Source organism: Gobius niger, assembly GCF_951799975.1.
Source record: "Gobius niger genome assembly, chromosome: 10".
Lineage (NCBI taxonomy): Eukaryota > Metazoa > Chordata > Actinopteri > Gobiiformes > Gobiidae > Gobius > Gobius niger.
Window position 1 is genome coordinate 24,429,346 of NC_136861.1, and position 23,499 is coordinate 24,452,844.

General features: G+C 39.0%; 4 protein-coding genes across 4 annotated transcripts; all 4 read left to right on the forward strand.

Moving 5' to 3' along the window:
* The first annotated feature begins 324 nt into the window (after positions 1 to 324).
* Positions 325 to 8,389, forward strand: LOC306968697 (interferon-induced protein 44-like). The gene is made up of 7 exons (XM_079564173.1): positions 325 to 394; positions 4,978 to 5,049; positions 5,125 to 5,323; positions 5,392 to 5,541; positions 7,623 to 7,794; positions 7,876 to 7,976; positions 8,053 to 8,389. Exons 2-7 carry the CDS (start codon positions 4,994 to 4,996, stop codon positions 8,212 to 8,214), a joined length of 840 nt encoding a protein of 279 aa, XP_079420299.1. The 5' UTR covers positions 325 to 394; positions 4,978 to 4,993; the 3' UTR covers positions 8,215 to 8,389.
* Positions 527 to 2,099, forward strand: LOC306969580 (interferon-induced protein 44-like; the record flags this gene model as incomplete). The annotated part of the gene is made up of 6 exons (XM_079565243.1): positions 527 to 582; positions 658 to 856; positions 924 to 1,073; positions 1,433 to 1,601; positions 1,685 to 1,785; positions 1,855 to 2,099. The coding sequence occupies 5 exons, from the start codon at positions 527 to 529 to the stop codon at positions 1,747 to 1,749; spliced, it is 639 nt and encodes a 212-aa protein (XP_079421369.1). The 3' UTR covers positions 1,750 to 1,785; positions 1,855 to 2,099.
* Positions 8,390 to 9,932: 1,543 nt separating the features above from the next.
* LOC306969581 (interferon-induced protein 44-like) lies at positions 9,933 to 11,468 on the forward strand (the record flags this gene model as incomplete). Its single annotated transcript, XM_079565244.1, has 6 exons — positions 9,933 to 9,970; positions 10,076 to 10,271; positions 10,334 to 10,486; positions 10,564 to 10,735; positions 10,820 to 10,920; positions 11,192 to 11,468. 6 exons carry the CDS (start codon positions 9,933 to 9,935, stop codon positions 11,369 to 11,371), a joined length of 840 nt encoding a protein of 279 aa, XP_079421370.1. The 3' UTR covers positions 11,372 to 11,468.
* Positions 11,469 to 13,953: 2,485 nt separating this feature from the next.
* LOC306969721 (phosphoinositide 3-kinase regulatory subunit 5-like) lies at positions 13,954 to 22,862 on the forward strand. Its single transcript, XM_079565425.1, has 17 exons — positions 13,954 to 14,235; positions 14,525 to 14,625; positions 15,100 to 15,168; positions 15,254 to 15,392; positions 15,488 to 15,557; positions 15,752 to 15,926; positions 16,195 to 16,360; positions 16,551 to 16,619; positions 16,700 to 17,445; positions 17,666 to 17,779; positions 17,944 to 18,075; positions 18,148 to 18,241; positions 21,511 to 21,587; positions 22,136 to 22,229; positions 22,295 to 22,365; positions 22,442 to 22,557; positions 22,661 to 22,862. The coding sequence occupies exons 1-17, from the start codon at positions 14,112 to 14,114 to the stop codon at positions 22,806 to 22,808; spliced, it is 2,505 nt and encodes an 834-aa protein (XP_079421551.1). The 5' UTR covers positions 13,954 to 14,111; the 3' UTR covers positions 22,809 to 22,862.
* Positions 22,863 to 23,499: the final 637 nt, after the last annotated feature.

Below are 23,499 nucleotides of genomic sequence, written 5' to 3' on the forward strand. Positions count from 1 at the left end.
AATATTTGACTAATAAACATACTTGCTGATTTGTACATTTAGCTTGTCGTCTGTTTTAGTTTTCATATCTTCTGTTCTGCTGTTTCCTTTTGGCACAGGAAACAGCTCGCTGTTCGCTGCAGGTATTCAGGTTACTGTATGTGGTTTAATGCTGGATCATTAGTGTTTTTTTATGCCCAGTAAACAAGAAAAAGCGTACTTTATTTTGCATCTTGTAATGCTATTCTTTTCATTAATGCATAAACCTTTTTAGTTTGAGGGGCTGAGTGGCCTGCAAGTTTTTTAGAAATCACGTGTGACAGAAAGGAAGTCAATGCGCTTCATGGTTTGCTGCTGGAGGCGTTAGAGCTTAAATCTGCTGTTGCAGAGGCACCAGGACACACTTCGAGAGCAGGTACAAATCACTTAATTTAACAAGTGGAAGAATGTCATATTACATTTAGATTTTTTTTTTTTTTTTTGCACGAATTAACTGGAGCGTTGTATTTATTTTTTTATTGACAATGAAAGATTTGTAACTGTAGTTATGAAATCCTTCAAATCCTGGCTCAACCCAAAACCATGGAGGACCATCCCATCAGAGTAGGTCTTTATATAATATTTATCTTTGTTTTTATTTTTGTATTTGTTTTGTTATTACCTGTGTTGTCTGAACAGTGACAGTGATTCATGTCTTGACGACATCAAGAAATTCCAAGTCAATAAAGAAGGTGTTGAGCACATCAGGATTATGGTTTATGGGCCTTCGGGAGCAGGCAAGTCCAGTTTCATCAACACAGTGGAGACAATTATCAGAGAAAGAATAACTTGTCAAGCTTTGCCTGACACCGTTAGTGGGTCCAGCTTCACCAAAAAGGTACAGTCTGAATGCAGATTACAGCAATTATGATGACAATAATAATAATAATTTAATTGTTTTTCAGTATCAAACATACACCATTAAAAAAGACAGCAGCACCGTTTATCCATTTGTTTTTGTTGATGTCATGGGTCTGGATAAGGACAGAAAGAAGGGAGTTTGTACTGAGGATGTTATTCTGGCCCTGAAGGGACATTTAAGAGATGGCTACAAGGTACGAGTTCCCTTCTTTGTTTTGACAGATTTTAAGAAATGCAAATGTCCTGAAACAGACAACAATGTTGAAATATATTACAAAATATATACATTTAATTAACAAATAAACAGGCGAATAACCAGTTACTATGAAAAGAGTGCACAATAGCAAGATCCGTGAGTCCGTGACCCATTCGTCCCCCATCCCCATCATCACTGAGGTACATATCCTTTTTGCTTTTTTGCATTTTATTTGCTCTTCACCATATCAGTGGTATGGAGCTCAAACTCCTCTGACAGTCATGCCATTTCCCAACCACACAACACTGAAAAATGTAAAAGTTTTCTCTCTCTCTTTTCTCTCTCTTTGTTTTGCAGTTCAACCCTCAGTCTCCAATAACCAGCTCTGACCCTTACAACAGCAGCCCAACTTTAAATGATAAAACCCACATCCTGGTGTGTGTTGTATCAGCCAACAACCCTAATATACTGACTGATGAGCACATCGAGAAGGTCAGAGAGATCCGCCTTGCTGCTAGTGACCTGGGTGAGTTCAGTGCTGTTTATCTTTTATAAACAAAAACAGACATTCATACTGACTTACTTTTATTTAATACAAAATTATTTCAGGAATTCCACAAATAGCCATTCTTACCAAGATTGATGAGGCCTGTCCTGAGGTGCATTCAAATTGAAAAAAAGTTTACCTCAGCAACGTAATAAAGAAAAGAGTAAGTCAAAACCCCTGGACACACAGCCTGCAGAACTTTACAAGCGTAATCTTTTTTACTGTATTGTAGACAGAAGAACTGGAATCATTATCAGGTATTCCACTGAACTTCATCTATCCCGTGAAGAACTACCGCTCTGAATTCTGTTCTAACGAGGACATCAAAGCTCTGACACTGATGGCTCTGAAACGCATGATCAAATTGGGGGAAGACTTTCTTGACAAAAACTAAAACTTTTTGTAACATGTTCTCGGTTTCTCAAATAATTACTCTTTTATTTCATTTTTGTATTTACCCAAAATGATTCAGTTTGTTGGGCAAATGTTATTTTTACAAGGTTATTTTTTCCTTTCTCATTCCTGGTGAAGAAACTGTCATCGCTTAGTCACCATTTTAATAGTGCATTCTGACTCCAATCATTATTGTACATCAAATATATCATTTAAAACAAGTTCATGTAACAAAACTGTTGAGTGCATATAGCAGACAATAATCAGGTTGTCTATTTACAAAGCAGAACTGATTAATGAATCAAAAATGTTGCCATCTTATTTTAATGTTATTCAAATTGGTTAGATCATTTTTAATTCAGCTTTAGAAATTATGTTTTTTGAGAGGATGAAAGGGCTTTTGTTTCCGGACTATAGCCTCTGGAGGTCCGGATCTGGACTCAGGTCCGCCAGTTGGGGACCCCTGATCCAGGATAAAGGTTCGAAGTCCAATCGATCCCAGTGGGTCTGGTGATCGTGTCTCACAAGGTGTAGCTGTTGGCAGTGCACAGGTGTTTAAAATTTCCACCATCATGGCAATCTCTGCCAAATTCTGATTATACAAGTAAGTTATTTATTTCTCAATTGTACAATAGTACAACGAAATTGTGCAGATCAGATGTTATGGGTTAGTCCTGAGCCTCTGTGATGTGCGATGCCATTGTGGGCCAACTGCAGCGTGTTTTTGGTGCTCGGGGAAACTGGAGCACAACCAATAGAGAAAAAAAAAGCTATTGGTACATGGTTTGTTGCAAAACTCAATAGAAAAAATGGAAGAAAACATTAAGTTACACATGAAGAGTTTAATATATTTGTTTTAGCAAAAGTCTGTATTATTTCTTAAGTTACTGTTACTTTGTACTGTAAAAATCTAAATATTTGACTAATAAACATCCTAATTTGTACATTTAGCTTGTCGTCTGTTTCAGTTTTCATGTGTGATCTTCTCTTCTGCAGTTTCCTCTTGGCACAGGAAACAGCTCGCTGTTCGCTGCAGGTATTCAGGTTACTGTATGTGGTTTAATGAAGAATAATTTTGCTGAACTGAAGATTTATCTAAGTGTTTTTTTATGCACAGTAAACAAGAAAAAAAACATACAGGTGAAACTCGGAAAATTAGAATATCGTGAAAAAGTTCATTTATTTATGTAATTCAACTTAAAACGTGAAACTAATACATGATATAGACTCATGGCAAGCAAAGTGACATATTTCAAGCATTTATTTGTTCTCATTTTGAAAATTATGTTTTACAGCTTGTAAAAAATAAAGAAATCTAGATTTCAGAAAATTAGTATACATGAAACAAATAAAATAAAAAAAAGATTTTAAACAGAGAAATGTCGAGTATAATCATGCATATACTTGGTTTGGGCCCCTTTTCCTTGAATTACTACCTTAATGCAGCATGACATGGATGCTATCAGGCTCTGCTGAGGTGTTATGGAAGACCAGGATGCTTCAACCAGAGGAATATGATATTTGAAGCCCAAGTCCAGGATCTGTCTGTGTGTGGAGGCTCTTGATGCACTGACTCCAGCCTCAGTCCACTCCTTGTGAAGGTCCCTCACACTTTTGAATGGCCTTTTCCTGCAAATCCTCACGCACAGCCTGCAGAACTTTACAAGTATAATCTTTTTTACTGTATTGTAGACAGAGCAACTGAATGTATCTGTGGGTATTCCACTGAACTTCATCTTCCCTGTGAAGAACTATCACTCTGAAGTCTGTCTCAACGAGGACATCAATGCACTGACACTGATGGCTCTGGAACACATGATCAACTTGGGGGAAGACTTTCTTGACAAAAACCAAAACTTTTTGTGACCCATCCTCGGTTTACCCAAAATGATTCAGTTTGGTGGGCAAATGTTATTTTTACAAGCTTATTATTTTCCTTCTCATTCCTGGTGAAGAAACTTTTTACATGGCGAGAATTTAGCTCATAAGAAGTTGCAGTTGTTATTGTATCCCCTGCTCCTGTTAACCTGTTAAACTAGTCTCATCACTTAGTTAATTCTGACTCTAATCATTATTGTACATCAAATCTAAAATGTAATACAAGTAAATGTGTCAAAACTGCTGAGTGCATATACCAGGCATGAATATGGACTCAGCAGTTTTGAAACCAAAGACCAGTCAGTCATAATCATTTTGTGCGTCTGTGGTTCAGACACATGACTCTGATACTGTGCCATGTTCCCTCTCAATTAGTCTCGTGCTCTTGTTAGTTTTTCAGATCATGTCATTTCAATCTCTATGCGTAAATAATAGAAAAGATGAATCCATGACAGTAAAAACTATGTAAGAAGATTTTTCTCTTCCCAGGTTTCTCTGTTGCTCAGTGGCACTGAATGTATCATTTCATTGTAACACTGTTTGTTTTAATGGAGATTAAGTCATTGTTTCCAATTAAGGTGACCCTTGATTGTCCAAAAACAAGCATCACAATAAATTGGTCAATGCAATGATAGCTACTTGTTTTGAAAATGATCTACTAAAAGATTTAAAAATAAATAGTTACTCAAAGGCATACTTAAACTTATTAAACTTATTTTGTGAATACGGATCACCTTTGACACCATAGTTTCAAAAGAAGTCAAAAGCCTATGGCAAACCCTGGTAGCAATTTAAGCTCTAATGTGTTTGAATCCCTTCAAACAAAAAAATACATTATTTTTGTTTGTGTCACCACGCACATAACGAAACCAAAAGCAATCTTTCAAACACAATCCAGATGTCAGTTTGCTGCTGGAGGCGTTAGAGCTTAAATCTGCTGTTGTAGAGGCAACAGGACACACTTCGAGAGCAGGTACAAATCACTTAATTTAAGAAGTGGAAGAATGCCATATTATATTCAATTCATTCATGCAAAATCATAAATAAATGTAAATATTGTGCTTGATTTATTTTTTAATTTAAGTGATTTTGTAACAGCTATGAAATCCTTCAAATCCTGGCTCAACCCAAAACCATGGAGGACCATCCCATCAGAGTGAGTCTTTATATAATAATTATCTTTGTTGTTATTTTTGTATTTGTGTTGTTTTTACCCGTTTTGTGTGAACAGTGACAGTGATTCATGTCTCGACGGCATCAAGACATTCCAACTCAATAAAGAAGGTGTTGAGCACATCAGGATAATGCTCTATGGACCAACGGGAGCAGGCAAGTCCAGTTTCATCAACACAGTGGAGACAATTATCAGAGGAAGAATGACTTGTCAAGCTTTGCCTGACGCCGTTAGTGGGACCAGCTTCACCACAAAGGTACAGTCTTAATAAACGTTACAGCCACTACAGCAAATATGATGACAATGATCATTATTGCTTTTCAGTATCAAACACACACCATTAAAAAAGACAGCAGCACCATTTATCCATTTGTGTTTGTTGATCTCATGGGTCTGGAGAAAGACAGAAAGAAGGGAGTTTGTCCTGAGGATGTTGATCTGGCCCTGAAGGGACATTTAAGAGATGGCTACGAGGTAAGATTTTCCTTCTTATTTGTTTTGACAGATTTTCAGATTTTTTTATGTATTACTATATACATATGTTAAAGGGACTAGATGCAAGTTGTAATTTTTATACTCTCTACTGCCACCTCAGGTCTTACACGTAACTGCAGCTTCTATTCCTGGGTTGCAGGTTCTAGAATTTGATGATGTCCTAGTTAGTTTTTCCTATTAACTGCATTACACTTTCACAAGTTGTAAAAACCTGCCACCTGAGTTTTCATCTGAAACCCATCAATATTAAGCTTGTTCATGACGGCACTTCAGACCCGAATTAACAACTTGTTGAGTGACAGGATTTTAGAGGGAGTTGTGGTGAACAGGTCTGGGCTCATTCTACACATTAGGACATTGCTAGCGCATGTAGGGGGTAGAAAACACATCATTTTAACATTTTTAAACTCCCTCTAGTCCCCTTAATCAACAAATAAACAGGCGAATAACTAGTTACTATCAACAGAGTGCACAATAGTAGGATCCCTGACACATTCATCCCCCCCCCACTATCATCACTGAGGTACATGTCCTGAAAGTTTGTCCAGCCCAGTTTTCTTTTTTATTTCCATTTTATTTGCTATTCACCATATATACTTGTGCTCAAAAGTTTACATACCCCTGATCTTTTGAGTTTTTGGCAATTTTTCAGAGAAAATTCAAGATTGTTTTTCTCTCGTAATGGTTGTGTGAAGCCATTTACAACTGAGTCTGCTATTTTTAAATCATATGAAAAATATAAACTACCAAAATGACCTTAATCGAAAGTACATACCCCAGTTCTTAATACAGTGTATTTCCCCTTTGACTTCAATGCAATGACAGCTTGGATTCTTTCGTAGTAGTTGTGGATGGGCCTCTTTGTTTCCTCAGATGGTGAAATTGATCATTCTTTTTGGCAAAAAGCCTCCATTTCCTGTAAATTCCAGGGCTGACTTGCATGAACATCATGTTTGAGATCTCCCCAAAGTGGCTCAATGATATTGAGGTCAGGAGACTGAGATGGCCACTAATGGAACAATACTTAACAAGTACCGGGCAGTCCCAAAGTATATGTGAGTGATCAGCTACTTTGCCACAGTTTCTCCAACATAACGGAGTAAAATTTAGAAATAATTAGAGGGGTTCTGAAATATCAAATTTTAATTTTTCATTCAAATTCTCAAATTGCAATTGATCCCTTTATGGCTGATCCCACACATATGCTCTATCATCAATAATGATATTCAATTCCAGCTCCCACTTGTCTCAAACATCAAACGTGTTATCTCCCAGGTTTCCCATCAGCATTTTGTGCATGAGGGACACATGATTCATGGTCCGCAGGTGTTTTTCTCTTACAGTGATGAAGTATTGCTCTATACCTGTGGGATTTGCTTTTATTTTGTCCTAGTCAGCATGACTTTGGATATAGTGTCATATCTGGTTTTGTAGTTGAGAAAAAGACTTTAAGTGATTACCTTCAAATAATTGATTAATTGTATGCAGACCACTGCTTTCCCATCTTTTAAAGCCTGTCCCACAATGACGGCTGGAATTCAATATTATCACATATAGACGTGGCCCGTGATTAGTTATTTACACCTTCTAATTTTTTCCTTACTGAGTTCCATATTTGTAGCATGTTTCACCCATACATTATTCAGTTTGAGCTTCTTCATTCAGAAACGGTAGGACTGATAGTCTTACACCTGATATTGCATTCTGTTCTATTTGGATCCGACCTGCCTCCTGGTCATTATTTACCCATTGTGTTATCCTAAGTAATTGCGAAGCCCAATATTAATATTTAATGTTTGGGAGAGAGACTTCACCCAGGTCCTTTGTCCTTTGGTGAGCATAAAACTTTCAATCTAACTCTCGGCCTCTTTATTTGCCACACAAATTTGGAGAGCACTTTGGGAGCCTCGGTAGAGTGCCTGCACAACATTCTAGTTAAATTTATCATTATGATTAATGCCTTTTCCCAACCACACAACACCGAAAAATGTAAAGGTTTTTGTTTATTCCACAAATTGTTCTCTAAATGCTTCTCCAATATTCTTTTCTTTGTTCTGCAGTTCAACCCTCAGTCTCCGATAACCACCTCTGACCCTTGCTACAACGGCAGCCCAACTTTGAGTGATAAAACCCACATCCTGGTGTGTGTTATTCCGGCCAACACCGCTAATATACTGACTGATGAGCACATCGAGAAGGTCAGAGAGATCCGCTGTGCAGCTCGTGACCTGGGTGAGTTCAGCGCTGTTCATCTTTCATAAACAAAAACAAAAAAATTCAAACTTACTTTTATTTTCTTCTGAACTCTTTCAGGAATTCCACAAATGGCCATTCTTACCCAGATTGATGAGGCCTGTCCTGAGGTGCATTCAGATTTAAAAAATGTCTACCTCAGCAACATAATAAAGAAAAGAGTAAGTCAAAATCCCTGGACAGGTCACACACAGCCTGCAGAACTTTACAAGTATAATCTTTTTTACTGTATTGTAGACAGAGCAACTGAATGTATCTGTGGGTATTCCACTGAACTTCATCTTCCCTGTGAAGAACTATCACTCTGAAGTCTGTCTCAACGAGGACATCAATGCACTGACACTGATGGCTCTGGAACACATGATCAACTTGGGGGAAGATTTTGTTGACAAAAACTAAAACATTTTGTGACCCATCCTCGGTTTCTCAAATAATTACTTTTATAGCATTTTTGTATTTACCCAAAATGATTCAGTTTGGTGGGCATATGTTATTTTTAGCTTATTATTTCCCTTCTCATTCTTGGTGAAAACACTTTTTACATGGTGGGAATTTGGATCATATGAAGTCGCTGCTGTTGTTGTATCCCCTGCTCCAGTTTAACCTGTTAAACTAGTCTCATCACTTAGTCATCTTTTTAATAGTTCATTCTGACTCTAATCATTATTGTACATCAAATATTACATTTAATACAAGTATATGTTACGAAACTGCTGAGTGCATATACCAGGCATGAATATGGACTCAGCAGTTTTGAAACCAAAGACCAGTCGGTCACAATCATTTTGTGCATTTGTGGTTCAGACACATGACTCTGATGCTGTGTTATGTTCCCTCTCAATTAGTCTCATGCTCTTGTATAGGTTTTCAGATCATGTCATTGTAATCTATTCATAAAAAATAGAATAGACAAATCGATGACAGTAAGAAGATTTTTGTCTTCCCAGGTTTCTCTGTTGTTGCCCAGTGGAAATGAATGCATCAGTCGATTGTAACACTTTGTTTGTTTTAATGGAGATTGAGTTATTGTTTCTAATTAAGGTGACTCTTCATTGTCCAAAAACAAGCGTCACACTAAATTAGTCAATCAAATGATACTTACTTGTTTTGAAAATGATCTACTTAAAGATGAAATAAAGTCATTCAAAGGCACAGTGAAGCTCTGTAATTTAGTTAATAGGGATCACTTTTGCCACCATAGTTTCAAAAAAGTCTATGGCAAACCCTGGTAACAATTCAAGCACTAACATGTTTGGATCTCGATAAAAAAAAAAACCTGAATCCTTTTGTTTGTGTCATCAAGTATATATCGAAACAAAAAGTACATCTTTCAAACACAGTCCAGACGTCGGTTTAGACTGTGGCATTCTTTCGCAGCAGCTGCATCAGATCGTGCACAGGCTACAATGAAACAGGTAAAAGTATTTTATTTTGTATTGTATTTGGTAAATACAATGTAGATGTTTTTGAATATTTTACATGCAGAAAATATTTAGAATATTCTAAATATATTGTAAAATATATTTAAAGTTGGTTGATTTCAAGTGTGTAGCTTTAGGTACCTTTGTGACAAAAGTACTATATTTTACTACAGTTTCAGAGCAAACAGTTTCTCCTTTGTGATCCAGCACACTGGCTTATATGGATGTCTGTGTCTTTACCTATAACACAAGATATTCTCCATTATCTTGTTAATTTCTTACCAGTACTTTTTTTTTTTTCTTCAGATGTTTTCGTTTGGCCCCAAACCAAAACCCCCCTCTCCTACACGTATGTAATATACTGCATCTTAATGAGGGCCAGTAAGACAAAGCTAATGTTTGTGTTCTTCATTTTGATCAGTTCTTGATGGGGACTGGAGAAGAACACCACCATTGTAAGTGTGGGAACCTTCAATCTCTTTGTGTGTGTAAAATAACATTCGTAAACCTAAACTGAAATTAAATAAATAAATTAAAAAACAGGAATGAATAAATTAAAAATGAATAAAAATACATCAACAATTTCAGCCACAAACAAAAGGAGAATTCATTTATAATTGATTGAAAATGGATCATAGTGTGGCACATGAAATTGGGCTTTGCGCTTGACTCTAGCCTCTCAGTGTTAAGCTGTAAATGGCTCACAGACAAGACAAGACAAGTCTCGCCCAGATGTGAGTCAGCCAGTGTTCCTCAGGAGTCGGGACTTGAGGTTCATAACAAACCATATTTGTCTCATTTGAAGATAATTAACTTTGTTCTGACAATTCTTTCATCAGAGAAAAAGAAGATTATTTGCAATACGCTTATGATTATCAGCCCGACAACAAGGATGTTGAGCACCTCAGGATTTTGCTTCATGGGCCAAATGGTTCTGGCAAGTCCAGTTTTATCAACTCTGTGGAGACATCTTTACGAAACAGAATGAGCGGACAAGCTTTAGTTGGTGTTGGCCAAGACAGCTTCACCATCAAGGTATGAGGAATATTTAATTCTGTTGTGAGTGTAACGTAACACGGTGCTGTCACTATTGGCAGTATGAAACACACAAAATACAAAAGATGAAACCTGGAACCTTTTATCCATTCGTCTTCAATGACATAATGGGCCTGGAGAGATGTGAAAACAAAGGGATCTGTGTGGATGACATCAAACTGGCCATGAAGGGACACATGAAGGACGGCTACGTGGTGAGCTTCAGAGAAAACAAAACACTCTTTTAAACTGTTGTGGAAATGTCACTTATAACCATTGATCTGTTGCTCAGTTTAATCCACAGTCCCCGTTTACAAGTGCAGACGCTCATTACAACAGCAGCCCCACTATCAACGACCAAACGCATGTCCTGGTGAGTGTCGTCTCGTCCAGTACGGTCAGTATCATGAGTGATGAAATCATGAACAAGATGAGAGACGTGCGACGAGCAGCTAGAGACTTGGGTAAAATAAATATGTAATGTATCATTTTTTCAAGTTTGTTTTGTCTTTTACGGGTTCTACTCAGTTTACATTTCTCATGACCAGGGATTCCTCAAATGGCTATTCTTACCAAGATTGATGAAGCCTGTCCAGAGGTCCAGTCTGACTTGAGGAAAGTCAATAAAAGCAAGTTTGTGAAAAATCAGGTATATTTCTCCGTACAGTACTAATATTCTGTTGTAGTGTTAGTCTATTAAAAAATCATGGACATTTTTGTCAACTAAGTCAATAACCAGTTTAGTCAGCATTTACATTATTTTATTCAGGCATACTAATCATATTGCGCTGCTTGTACCTTTTTGTTTGTTGTACAGCGTTATTGGAAGCTAATCTTTTTACTTCCTTGTTTTAATTTTTTGTTTAGCTTTGATTCATTTTTTTGTGTTAGTGACATCTAATAAAATGCTTACTCTTCAGATAGAGAAACTCAGCGCTGCTCTGGGTATTCCACTGAACTGCATCTTCCCGGTGAAGAACTACCACTCTGAAATCTGTAAAGATGATCAAATCGAAACGCTTATACTGATGGCTCTGAGGCAGATGATCGATTTCGGGGAAGATTTTGTGAACAACATTGTGGAAACCTTTGAAGGTTGATTACGCTGCAGATTAATTTCTCCTTTATTTCCCAAAAGAAGTGAAAGTCCCTTAATCACATTATGACTTTCCGAGACTTGTCACGTCACCTATTGTTTCTCACTTTAAGCTTTAAATCATTCACATTTTTATTCATTAATTGTTAAGTTGTGATAATAATCATTTATAATGGGACGGAATATATTTGTTGTTGAAGTGTTTTTGTTGTCTGTGTCATGTGGTCAAAGGGAAAGATTAAAGAAAATATGGGTAATTTAACATTTAATTTCATCATCATTTACATAATACATTTTTACCATTCAGTTTTGCTCAAGAAGAAACAGATGAAAAAAAAATATGTGCGCACAATAAACAGCCTATTTTCATGATGAGGCTCTTGGTCGTCATTGTGTTTAAAACGTACCAAATCGACGCATCCCAAATTCCTAGTATCACGTAAATAGACCAGACACATGAGAATAAACATTAATTTGTCTCTCTCGCGCTGAAGATGTGGTTTCATTTTGTTTTCCTCTGCTGTGTTAGAATCGTAGACACTAATGACCGCATCGAAAGAAAAACTTAAAGCAGTGTTAATTTCGTCGACTAAAATATTTAGTCTTAATTTTAGTCAAAGTGATATTTTTGACGACTAAAATTGGACTAAAACTAAATTAAAAGTTTCTCATGAGACTAAAACTATGACTAAAATGTCCAGATATTTTAGTCGACTAAAATAAGACTAAATAAAAATGAAAAGGAGAGACTAAAATCATCCAAACTTCTATTGACCGTCTGAAAGAGCCTCATATCATGTAAATTCACCGCCAAATGAACAGGTCTGTGCTTTGTTCATGAGGAGCAGCTCCATGAAGCAGAGGACCTGAATTAACTGTGATTATAATGAATATTATAAATGCAGTCGACTAAATTAGTCTTAAATTTAGTCGACCAAATTGACATGCAATTTTAGTCGACTAAAACTAGACTAAAATTGAAAGGATTTTTTCGACTAAATCTCGAATAAAGTTACATTACATTTTAGTCAAAAGACTAAGACTAAAACTAAAATAAAATATGTTGTGTCAAAATTAACACTGACTTAAAGCAGTACTAAGTAACTTGTTTACATTAATAAATCCTTTTCGTAGTCCCTCTGGGGCTAATACTGTACACGTGTTAATGGGGGGTCTTTCATCTCCCCCTGGTGTCTCTGGCCAGAAAACCACTATTACAACTTGGCTGCCACCAGTAGGAGTCACCAATACACTAATGGAAGAAGCTAAAGGGCAAAGCCACATGAAAAGTATTTACAGCAAGTTTAAAAAAAAAAAAAGAATATCTCCATTATTGGATGTACAATATCCCTCTCTCCCTTTGTCTTTTCTGTCAGCCAAGTATTTGATTGAGAGTTAAAAAAAACCCGCCACATGCTACGACACCTGCAGTGGCGCTTATGGCCTCTGGGGGCATAAGTTATTTAGTACTGCTTTAATCATTGAAGCACAAACTCTATTTTTAATGTTTTTTTATCTTGGTATTTTTCTTTTTTTTCTTTTTTTTTTTTACAAAGCACTCCGCTGTTTTATACAAATAAATTGGTTAAGGTGTCTAAAGTTTATACTGATCCTGCTTATTCTGATTCTGAAAAATAGCCATTCTGCTCACATGATGAGTCGACATGCAGCTCTCTGTGTAATCTGTTCTCTGCATCTGCATCATGTGCTTTTACTTACATTAGCAGCATTGTAAGTTATAAAATGTGCAATTATGCTAATGATAATAGAAGTATTTAATAGCTTTTTAGGTGAGTGCTTATCATTCAGTCTTAATAATTGATAACAACCATTATAAAGGACATTTTCAATAAATTATTCCTAAAACAAAATGGAAACAATAATGCATTATTCACTATTCAAAATCAGGCTGCGGGCGGCAGAGCAGTGCTGTGGTGGGAGCCAATTATTCAAAAGACAATAACTTCCGATTTCCATTGTAAAATAAACATAATATGTTACATTATATTAAATTAGCTATACTTGGTTGTACGAGCTGTTCATTGAGCAGTTTGACAAAGCTAATGTCCAGACAATGAACCAACACCTGCTTCCTCTTAAACAGCTGTGGCTGGACGTGTCAGATCTGCAGAACAATACTGCACCTCCTATTTGTTAAACCCATAAATATCTTGTGTTGGTTTGTCACGAGCCAAGGTGGGTAGATGTATTCGCAACTATTTACTGTATAAGACACCATAAGTTTAGAATTGTTGTTCAATCAGTTATTTACAGTCCAGACATCACAGTGTCATGTGATCCTTATAGCCCAGGTCTTCAAACAGGCTGACTGTTCTAACCTCTTCTCTTTGGTAGAGTTTGTTAAATTCATTGTGTCAGTTCATTTCTCTTTCAATATGTGATCCAGAGGGTTTACCTAAATTGAATGAACCATTCATTCATTTAAAATCCTGCTGTCAGCTCGTTTAAGAATGAGAAAGGAGAAGTAGTGGCTGCTTCGACCAGCTTCAGTCTGGCCTGTCCCTCTGTCTGTGACTCATGGTTTGATCAGGAAGTGGCATTATTTCCTCTGTCCCCACACTTGTGCTGTCTATAGACTTACAGACTTACTGTTTTCATACCGATCTGCAGGCTGGATCATTGTCTCAGTGGTGGAAGAGCGATGAGTTGAAAGGAACAGAAAAAGACCCTGAACAAATTAAGAATAGGAGTTTCCTGTATTGCATTCCTGTTTGTTTCTGCAGATGATGATGGACCAGCCGCAGCAGACCGAGCAGAGTTCATGCACTGAGGACCGCATTGAGCATGTTCTGGAGAGATGTCTGTGTGACCTGGGACTAGACACTCCTGATAAACAGCTCTGGAACGGTAAGTCAACAGCAAGGGCAGGGAATATTTGCAAAAGGGTTCAAGATTAAACAATAATGTATTGGATTTTCTCAGCTGGACAATAACACTACTCTGAATCTACCTATAGCCATCTCTGGACATCTCAAACTTAAGCTGCACACATTGGAGTTAAACCTCTTTGAGACATGTATTTGAAAGCAATGAGCTAAAGTTAATATATATACTTTTGTCCACTGTTTCTGTCCCTGTTGTGAAACCCAAAAGCAGAAACGGTCTCCTGCATGTCATTTCTTTTGTTTCCTTTAAGCCGGACTCTGCATTAACCGCTGGTGTTTGGAGGAACTGGTGAAGAGAGATCCACAAAACTTCCTCATCCTCCTCAACAAAATACTGAGGAAAACTGAAGAGGTCCGACACACACTGTTCTGTATTATCTATTTATCTTTCACAATGTATCAGCAGTGGATGACGTAATGTGGCTGATGGCACGCACACATATACTGCATGTAAAGGTCAATCTCTAACTCCTGTTGCAGAAAAACAATACAGAGCAATGAGCAGCAGTTGAATAGGAGAATTCAGCTTCCTGACCGCCTGATGGATGAAGCTATCCATCTGTATATACAAACATTAATGTGTGCAGGAGTGCAGGGGTTTCCAAACTGGTGTCCTGGGCCCCTGTAGTATTACTTTTCGGGGGTGTCCAAGGGACCTGATCAATTGGGCGTTGTGAAGCTCTGGACTTTGAGAACAGTTGTAGTAGAAGAATAGAATCTGTTTTTATCAAAGCAGACAAACAAAACACCATCTGCTCTGCCTTTAAGGAAAGGTGCAGATCTTTAATAATATGAGTTTCTGTTGCTTTCCTATTGTTTGCTTTAGGTGTTGTTACGGTGTGAGTACGAGCTGGTGGTGCCTCTCACTCTCCTCCTCTCCTCTGCTCTTCTAAAAGTGAGATTATATGTTTAAATTGTGAAGAAGGAATTACCTTATACTCTCAGAACTGTCCACGTGATGTCTGGTTTCTCTGCCACAGGCTCCTCATGTGCCTGCAGACTGCCAGCTGCTGCAGGAGGCCTACAGCCTGTTCCACCGTTTCCTGTCGTGGCCTGAGCCCTGCAGCTCGGCCTGCCATCGCCTGCTGCGCTCCCTCCAACACGAGATGAGGGCACCAGGTACAAGAAGACCATCTTTGATAATATCCACAGACATGTATCCCATGTGTGACCATGTGGTGGCAGTGTTTACAAGCACAAACAAACTGTTCCAGGGATATCCTTTCAAAGACTCATGAGGACCGAGCAGGGACTTCCCAGTGATTCTCACAGATCCAAAACCATGTAAGTTGAAAAACTTTATTTTGTTTCAAGACTTTTTAGTGCCAGTTAAGTAAAAGTAAAGCTTCAACAATAGTATCTAGATGAGACTAACCCTTCAGCCCTGGCTTATCTGTTTTGTTTGAAAAATCTGATATGAATTACACGACTGTCACCATCACAGCCTTGACTATTATGTTGCTGGTTTTGTTTATCAGGACTGTCCTGTTGGTGAGTCCAGAGGAGGACACCCCTCCTGAGGTGCAGTGTGTCTCCCTCCAGCTGGGTGCCCCCCCGCCCTGCAGCAGAGACACCCACATCACCCTCATTCTGCAGGCTCTACATGCTGCACTGGGGGCTACAGACCTGCCTGCCCTGCACGCTGCACTGCTGGTGAAACACAATACAGTTATTGTATTTCCTGCTTGTTATAGCATTTCTCATTGTAGTGTAACTACTTTTTTGGTGTAGACAATCAGGCCTATGTTGTCCATTTTAAATAAAAATCTAAATAATGTTATGGATATATCTTTATATTGCATGCCATAGGAATTAGAGAGGCCATCATTGTGTAAAACTCTAGAAATGTTTTGCTGCTCATTTGCTTTAAATGAAATGTGGCTTGTGGCTCTTCAAAACACATGTTTGGTGATCCTTACAGACAAAGTCGTCTGAAGAATTGGAGCAGATGCTGCAGACACTGATGGTCAGTCTGGAGCAGAGTGCCTCTACAGCAGACCTCAGCAAGGCCAGAGCGAGCCTGCATCACTGCCTCAGCTCATTACGGGAGACACTCACTGGAACTTCTGACAACTCTTCCAATACAGGTATAGACAGTATTCATGTAAATGACTCTTCTTTGAGTAGCAGGTAGAAAACAATATTGTCAGTACCAAGTACGTTTCTGTCTGGGTCTTCAATGCCATTGGTGGTGGAGTACATTGTTTGCATGATTAAGATCACTGAATGTTCTTGATTCTATTCATTGATATGCAAACATACACTGTTTCTCATCAGGTTCAGGCAAAGGCTTGCAGCTGCCTTTACCAAAATGTCACATACGAGCATGGGAAAACGACAACTTCGGTAAAACATGCCATTCCTGTGTTATGCTCACCCTGCTAATTCACAACTCGCTGGTCAAGAGCCTCTTTTCTTCTCTACAGATGTTCTTCACGATATTCTGGATGGCGGTGGGTGTGATCTGGATTCTTTGGAGGAAAGCTTCCTGAATGGAGATCTGGATGATATCATTTTGGACGAGGAATATGAGACAAACAAAGAAAGTGACTTTTCTAACAACCGCGTCTCCACTGTATCCTCTGCATCCATAGACTCTGTCTTCTCTGGCCTGTCCCTGTCCTCCAGCTGGTCTGTGTCCACTCTGTCCTGCTCCTCAGGGGTCGACAGTGACTTCAGCGAGGAACCAGGACAAGGCAAAAGCGGAGAACATAGAAATAAACCCAAGAAGAAATCCAAGTCTCTTCTGGGTGTAGAGCGCTTCTCTTTGCTGTTTAAGACTCCCCGCAGCCCTATGCTGTGTCGCCGCGCTCAGAGTATGAGCTCTCGGACGGATCTTCCAAAGAACAAACCTTATCACGACCCCCACAGGCAGAGTCAGAGCCCAGCTGGCTCTCCGATGAAGCACTTGTGTGTGCGCAAGAGGCCCATCCTGAGCTGTGATCTGACAGATGAGCCAGACGAGGCGACCCAGCTCCGAGTGGTGGTGTTTGGAGGGAACAAAGAGTTGGGGAGGCTCGCCCGGGCTTATTCAGACCTCCAGCGAAGAGACAGGAAACAACTCACCAAAAGATCCAAACTGCACTTTTATTATGTTCCAACAAGACAAAAAAATGTCGGAATCCAAGAATATCGAGAAGCGTCAGGTGAAGCATCAGTCAAAGCTTCTGTGGTGAGATGCTTTTTATAAAGGTTCTTTGTAGTGCAGTGATCTCTCAGTATGAACATTGTTTGGAAATGTATTTTTGTTTTAAGATTGTAGGAAGGTAGTCATTTTCACAGAAGGAAGGATGTGAGATGTTAGTGTGGTCGTCCTAATCCTAATGTAGATGTCCAAAGTAAATATGGCTTAGATTTGTTACTTAAGCAAGTTTTTCTTTTCCTTCATCAAGGATCTCTTTCCAGACAGCACCAGTAATGTCGCGCACTTGTTGGGAACAGTGGACCCTTGGTACGAACGCAATGTCCTCAGTCTGCTTAGCCTGTCTTCAGACATTCTCTGTCAGGTGATCTATTTGATTTGTGTTTGTATCATCAGCGCAATACAGTGTAACAAAATATGATTGAATAACAGATTTTGATGCACATGAATAAATGAACCATTCAAAAAGCTAATCTATTGAACACAAAACAAATTTATTTGATTTTATATTGTCTTTTCCTATTCCAGAGTGCGTGTAAAGACGGCGACGTGTCAGATGTATGCCGCTCTGAAGTGCGTCCCTCTCTGCTGACTGAGATGGTGCTGTACTACTGTCGCCACGCAGAGCAGTCTGTCCTGGTGCAGCTCTATCAGGCCGAGGTCAGGCTGCACTACACACTGTTGCCACTGTCAGGATTGTGTCAGGACTCAATACTGTTAAACGTTTCACAGCTCACTCTGTCCGGAGGAGAGCGCAGAGTGGAGGTGTTTGTTCAGTCGCTGGAGCTGGGACACTCCGCCGGGACCAGAGCTGTGAAGGCCATGGGTCAGTCCACAACACACACAAAACCAATGTGGTCGTCATATCTCTGCATCTCAAGAGTTCAAAGCACCAAAAATCCTTTTCTGAGAACAACAATCAGAGGTGTGTCATCACTGCTGAATGTTTAAGGATTAATGAACCGCTTCACTGCCAGATATGTTGATAAAGCTGTTTTTCTATCTGTTGTTCCTTATGCTAAAAATAGCTTGTGACAGACTCATAAAGTTAAATAGAGCCTTTACCATTATACTTTCTCACACCATTGACTCAATAGAACTTTCCTTAAAGGAACAGGCCACCGGTTTTACATACTGAGTTATGTTCTTACCTGAACTTAGACGGGTTGATGGGTACCTGTCTGGTCTTTGTGCGTGCGCTCAATCACGCAAATGTTGTTAGCATTTAGCCTCTCCCAGCATAGCTATATTGCCAAACTGGTGTGAAGTTAGAAGCTACCAAGCTGTTCCACGTTTTACCTATTTAAATAGAGTTACGATAAAAGTTATACGATCCAAGTCTTGTTACACAAAATTAAGCATGTTATGTTAACATATATTGTACGGCGTAATAATACCTTAGGAGCACTTAGACGTCTGCGCAGTAAAGTCAAAGTGCTCCTAATATTATTACACCTGACAATATAGTACCCCTTATTTTCCACTTAGAAATTGTCTTGTTAAATTTGGCAATACATAACATTTACAGTGGTGATTCAAAAGAATGGATTTGGATGATTTGGATGATTCTGATTATTGATTACTGATTTTAGTTACTTAGTTTAAAAATGTAAAAAGGGGGCTCATGCCAGGCTGGGCTGTTCAGGACTGCCCCACTTTGTTTATCGCAGTTGATAATGGACCAAAATATTCTTTGCTTTAGACGAGACAAACTCAAAATAATGTCTGTATTTCCATAGTTTTCGGTAGGTTTTCAAAATTTCTGTCAGCTGTCAAAACGTTATCAGCTGTGAAAATATTGCAAATAGTAATCAATAGTTAGTTGTTGATACAGTCATTTTAATCTTATTAGCAGTTTTGCAATTGTAATCCCATTACATTACTCTGTTGCTTAAAGGGGGGGTATTATGCAAAATCGACTTTTTCAAGCTTTACATCATGTTATTAAGTCATTCCCTCATTGAAAACATGCCTGAAGTGTTGCCTTAGCACATTCACGTATTTTCGAGTAATCTGTAAAAACTCTGATGGCGGCCATTTTAGGGATAAAACGCCTGATTCCTTCAGGAAACGCCCTCGACCTCCAGGATACGCCTCCGACCTTTCGTCACCAGCCGAGTAACCAACCACTGCTCCTCAGCAGAACCCCCTCCCCGCAGTGTCTAGCCCTAAGATGTAAACAGAGTCATCATGGAGGATTAGCTTCATGTGTTGTGAACCGGAGCCACAGCAGACTTTTACAAAGACACACATCAGTGTTTCTGTTACCGAAACACCCAGGATTAAAACCGGTGACAAGAACACTTATTTCAGTGTCTGGTTCTGCGCTGGGCCTTGATGATGCACAGAGCCTCCGGAGAAAGCTAATGCTAAGCTAAACCTCGAGTCATCACGTGAAAACGAGAAATATGCACAAATAAAGTCAATAAAACCACCACACTCATAAAGAACCGTTTAACAATGATCACACACTGAGCCGGGCTTGTTGATTTGGAAGTTTATTGCTCACATTTCATCTACAATGGGTCATAGCCGAGTGGCTTTCTCCCGAAGCTAACAAGCTAGCCGCGACAAGCTAACGGGAAAATTCACTGAATACAAGCAGCATATTATGCATTGAAAACGTCACTAAAACAGGCAACTGCTTGAAGCAGCCTTTATGACGATCACACACGGAGCCTGGCTTGTTGATTTTGTAGTTTATTGCTCACATTTCATCTGCAGTGTGTCGTAGCCGAGTGGTTTCTCCCGGAGCTAAGGCCCTATTAGCCGCGACAAGCTAACAACCTTCACCTTCACAACATTCATTGAAAACAGGCAGCATATTATGCACAAATAACGTCAATAAAGCAGCAACTACTCGAAGCAGCCTTTACGATGATCACACAATGAGCCGGGCTTTACACATTTGTGGTTTATTGCAGACTTTTCATCAACAATGAGCTGTAGTCGATTATAACAAGCTAACGGGTAACCTCGAAAAACCATTGTCCACCTGCACAGATAATGTCCGTCTTTTGAATCGTATGGGCTCCTGCAGATCCTGGTGTCGTCCATGGGGGTATAGTTAGAGATCCATAGGGCATGGCAGATGCAAAGAGAAGCCTCCAAACAGCAGTTATTTTTCAGGCAAGAGCCCCTTCCAAGCGTCCGGTGTGGAAGGTTCGTCTCCAAATAATATCCTGTGTGGCCATTGTTCACAAAGTGATAAACAGTAGCTCCTTTCCAACAATAAAAATTAAAATGCACCGATCGTAGTTTCAATACTGTTGAGACAACGAGCGCAACGAGCGCAGTGTTGACAGCGTGTGGAGGGGGCGTGTCGGAAAGGGTCAGAGGTTCTTAAAGAGACAGGGGCCTATTTCAAGTCATTTGCTTCCGCCATTTTGAAAGAGCAATTTTATACAAGGCAGTTATTCTAATTTACTGCATTGACAGACCAACAGAAGGTTTGGTCATCATTGTAGTGTGCTATAGACTGGTGCTATGTGGCTGAAAAAAGCATAATACCCCCTCTTTAAAAAAACAATTACTAATTACAGTTCAACATTAGCTTAAAGGAGAGCTGAGGATTTTACATTTTTATTGCTGGAATGCTTGTTGAGTTGTATTGATGTTTTTATATTTACCGTAAGATTATTTTCTTGAGAGTGCCAGGGAAAAAGGTTTTTCATAGTACCTTGTACTTGACGACTTTGACAAATAAACTTGAACTTGAAACTTGAACTAGTGGATTGCTTTAATAATCCACTACTGGCAACACTGATGAGGACCAAACCTATTTAAATCTTATACTTGGCTGCCTCGAGTCAACATCTCCATGGAGATGAGCTGGAGACGTCTCTCTCCCAGTAAAGTTACAGTCAGGTCTGTGGAGAGCTGAGCCGCTCACACAAACACACGTTTGTTTGCTCATTTATTAGGGATTGTTCAAACATAGAAATATCTATAATTCATCTATAATAACTTTGTATTTTATTCTGTTTATTGGGTGAAATGTTACGCAGTGTGGCTTAAAACATAATCAAATGTGTCAGTAACTCAGTAACCAGCAAACCATATCATTTTCAATTGTAATTTTTCCATTGATTTTAGGTGCAGTCAGCAAACGCTTGGGCGTAGACGACGAGCAAGAGGCCGCCCCTTTAACACTAAACATTGCTTACAATAAGGTACTGCATTTCCCACATGTTGCTTCCACTCATTTTGTCTGTAAGTTTGCAAAGTGAGGAGAGATGGAGTCAAATTCCTCCCCTCTTTAACCAGAAAGCACTTCTTAGTTTGCAAAATGAGGAGAGCAGGAACAGGATTTTCAGTAGTAAACGATCAAGCTCCTCCCCCTTCTTTCCTGATTGGACGTGCCACAATAAAGTTCATCTCATTGGTCAAAGTGGTATCCCGCCGATTCTGATTAGTGTCTGAAATCAGCAATGGGAGAGACGTTTGAAAAAATACTGTTATTTAATAATACTTACGTTACCCCACATTTCAGACCCAGGCCGTCAATTATACACATAATAATTATCTATTAAATTTGTAAAACATTGAAACTCAGTATATTTTAAACCTTGTATACTTGAGCAAGGGACTTACGTTTTTAGAATGAGTTTATTGTTTTAGATTGTATACTAAGTAGCACGCAAATATTTACATTAGTGCATTGTTTTTGATATGCACTACATCTATTACTTGCCATATTTATATTTTTGAATCTTCTCAGGTTGCTATCAGTGGAAGAAGTCAGTGGATTGAGCTGCAGAAGGTTTGCACGTCCATAAACTTGTTCAAAGCGAGCAGGAAACACGAGCAGCTGGGTATGCGAGACGTAAAACTTTATGTCCAAATTTGCGATGACTCTAAGAATAATGTTTCTGCGCAGAGAGTCTTCAGCTGATGATGGCGGAGGTTCTGAAGAGGCAGTGCTCGAAGTCTAAAAAAAGCTATAACCAGGTTTGACTCATTTGGGCAAATATTCCACAGTGCCAGTATTTCCTCACACACTTCCTCCTTTCTGGTCCCGCTGCAGTTCTGCATATCAGAGGTGAAGGTGGACAGAGCCCATGTGCATGCTGGGAGTGAGGGCACAACCTTTGCTGTGTGTCTGGATCAAGATGAGAAGAAGTTTGTTCAAAGTGTTGTCAGGTAGGCTATTTCTGTAAAGAAGAAGTGTCTGAAAGGGAAGCCAATGGTGGGATGTGATAAGATATACTGAAAATACAACTAAATGATGTGTGTGTATTTGTAGGTGTGAGGTGTCTCTGTGCAGTAAACCAGGCTCCTCCTCAGACTGGAGAACCTATGGGACCAGTCCGGGACAGGTCCAGCCTCTGCACCCGTCCTACTGCTCCCTGCTCTGTCTGCCCCTCCGCTCCTTCTGCCCGTCACAGCACTGACACGAGGTACCAGACAAGCCCTCACACTAAACCAGCCATCCCTCGAAACTGTCCGAGACAGAATATCAGGACTTTGTGATTGTTGTATTATTTATAGTGTGGTCTATTTTTGTACTTTGTGGCTTTTTTTTCTTTATTTGTTGCCAACGCAAACAGTAAAGTGGTACTTTTTATGCTTGTTCTATTTGTGAAATAAACCTGTAAATAAAAGTATACTACATATTGTTAGTAATTATATTGTTGTTCTTTGAGTAGGGCTATCCATGGGCGTGGTTACCCAAGCGTGGATAAATACGGAAGTTGACACTGTCTGTTTTGTTTATATACTATGGTAACTGGTTAATGCTTTTTCATCTTCATCTGTACAAACCTGTTTAAATCAATCCGTTTTTTTATTATCCATATTTCATAAAGAAATAGAAAGTTAAAAAACCTGCTTGGCTTCAGGTGACATTTTTCATGTGATTCCCGAATCTCCTGCTGTGACCTGAGATAACCTTTGTACTGTAAGTGTATAACATACACTTTTGTGAACTTAAACCTCATTCAAGTATTTGGATTGTGACTTTGCTTTGCATTCAATTGGACCATGTTTTTCTCTTCTCAAACGTAGTGTTCTAGCACTTATTACTTACTATACTTATGATTACTATTGTTTGTTACTTCCTTGTCTAAGTTTGTCAAACCTGCC

Excerpts from the sequence above, each read along its gene's own strand:
- LOC306968697 (XM_079564173.1), top strand. The coding sequence starts at position 4,994 with ATGAAATCCTTCAAATCCTGGCTCAACCCAAAACCATGGAGGACCATC. Across the intron at positions 5,050-5,124 it reads TGGAGGACCATCCCATCAGA|TGACAGTGATTCATGTCTCG; the intron begins GTGAGTCTTTAT and ends TTGTGTGAACAG. Across the intron at positions 7,795-7,875 it reads CTGTGCAGCTCGTGACCTGG|GAATTCCACAAATGGCCATT; the intron begins GTGAGTTCAGCG and ends GAACTCTTTCAG.
- LOC306969721 (XM_079565425.1), top strand. The coding sequence starts at position 14,112 with ATGATGATGGACCAGCCGCAGCAGACCGAGCAGAGTTCATGCACTGAG. Across the intron at positions 14,626-15,099 it reads TACTGAGGAAAACTGAAGAG|GTGTTGTTACGGTGTGAGTA; the intron begins GTCCGACACACA and ends TGTTTGCTTTAG. Across the intron at positions 15,169-15,253 it reads TCTCCTCTGCTCTTCTAAAA|GCTCCTCATGTGCCTGCAGA; the intron begins GTGAGATTATAT and ends TCTCTGCCACAG.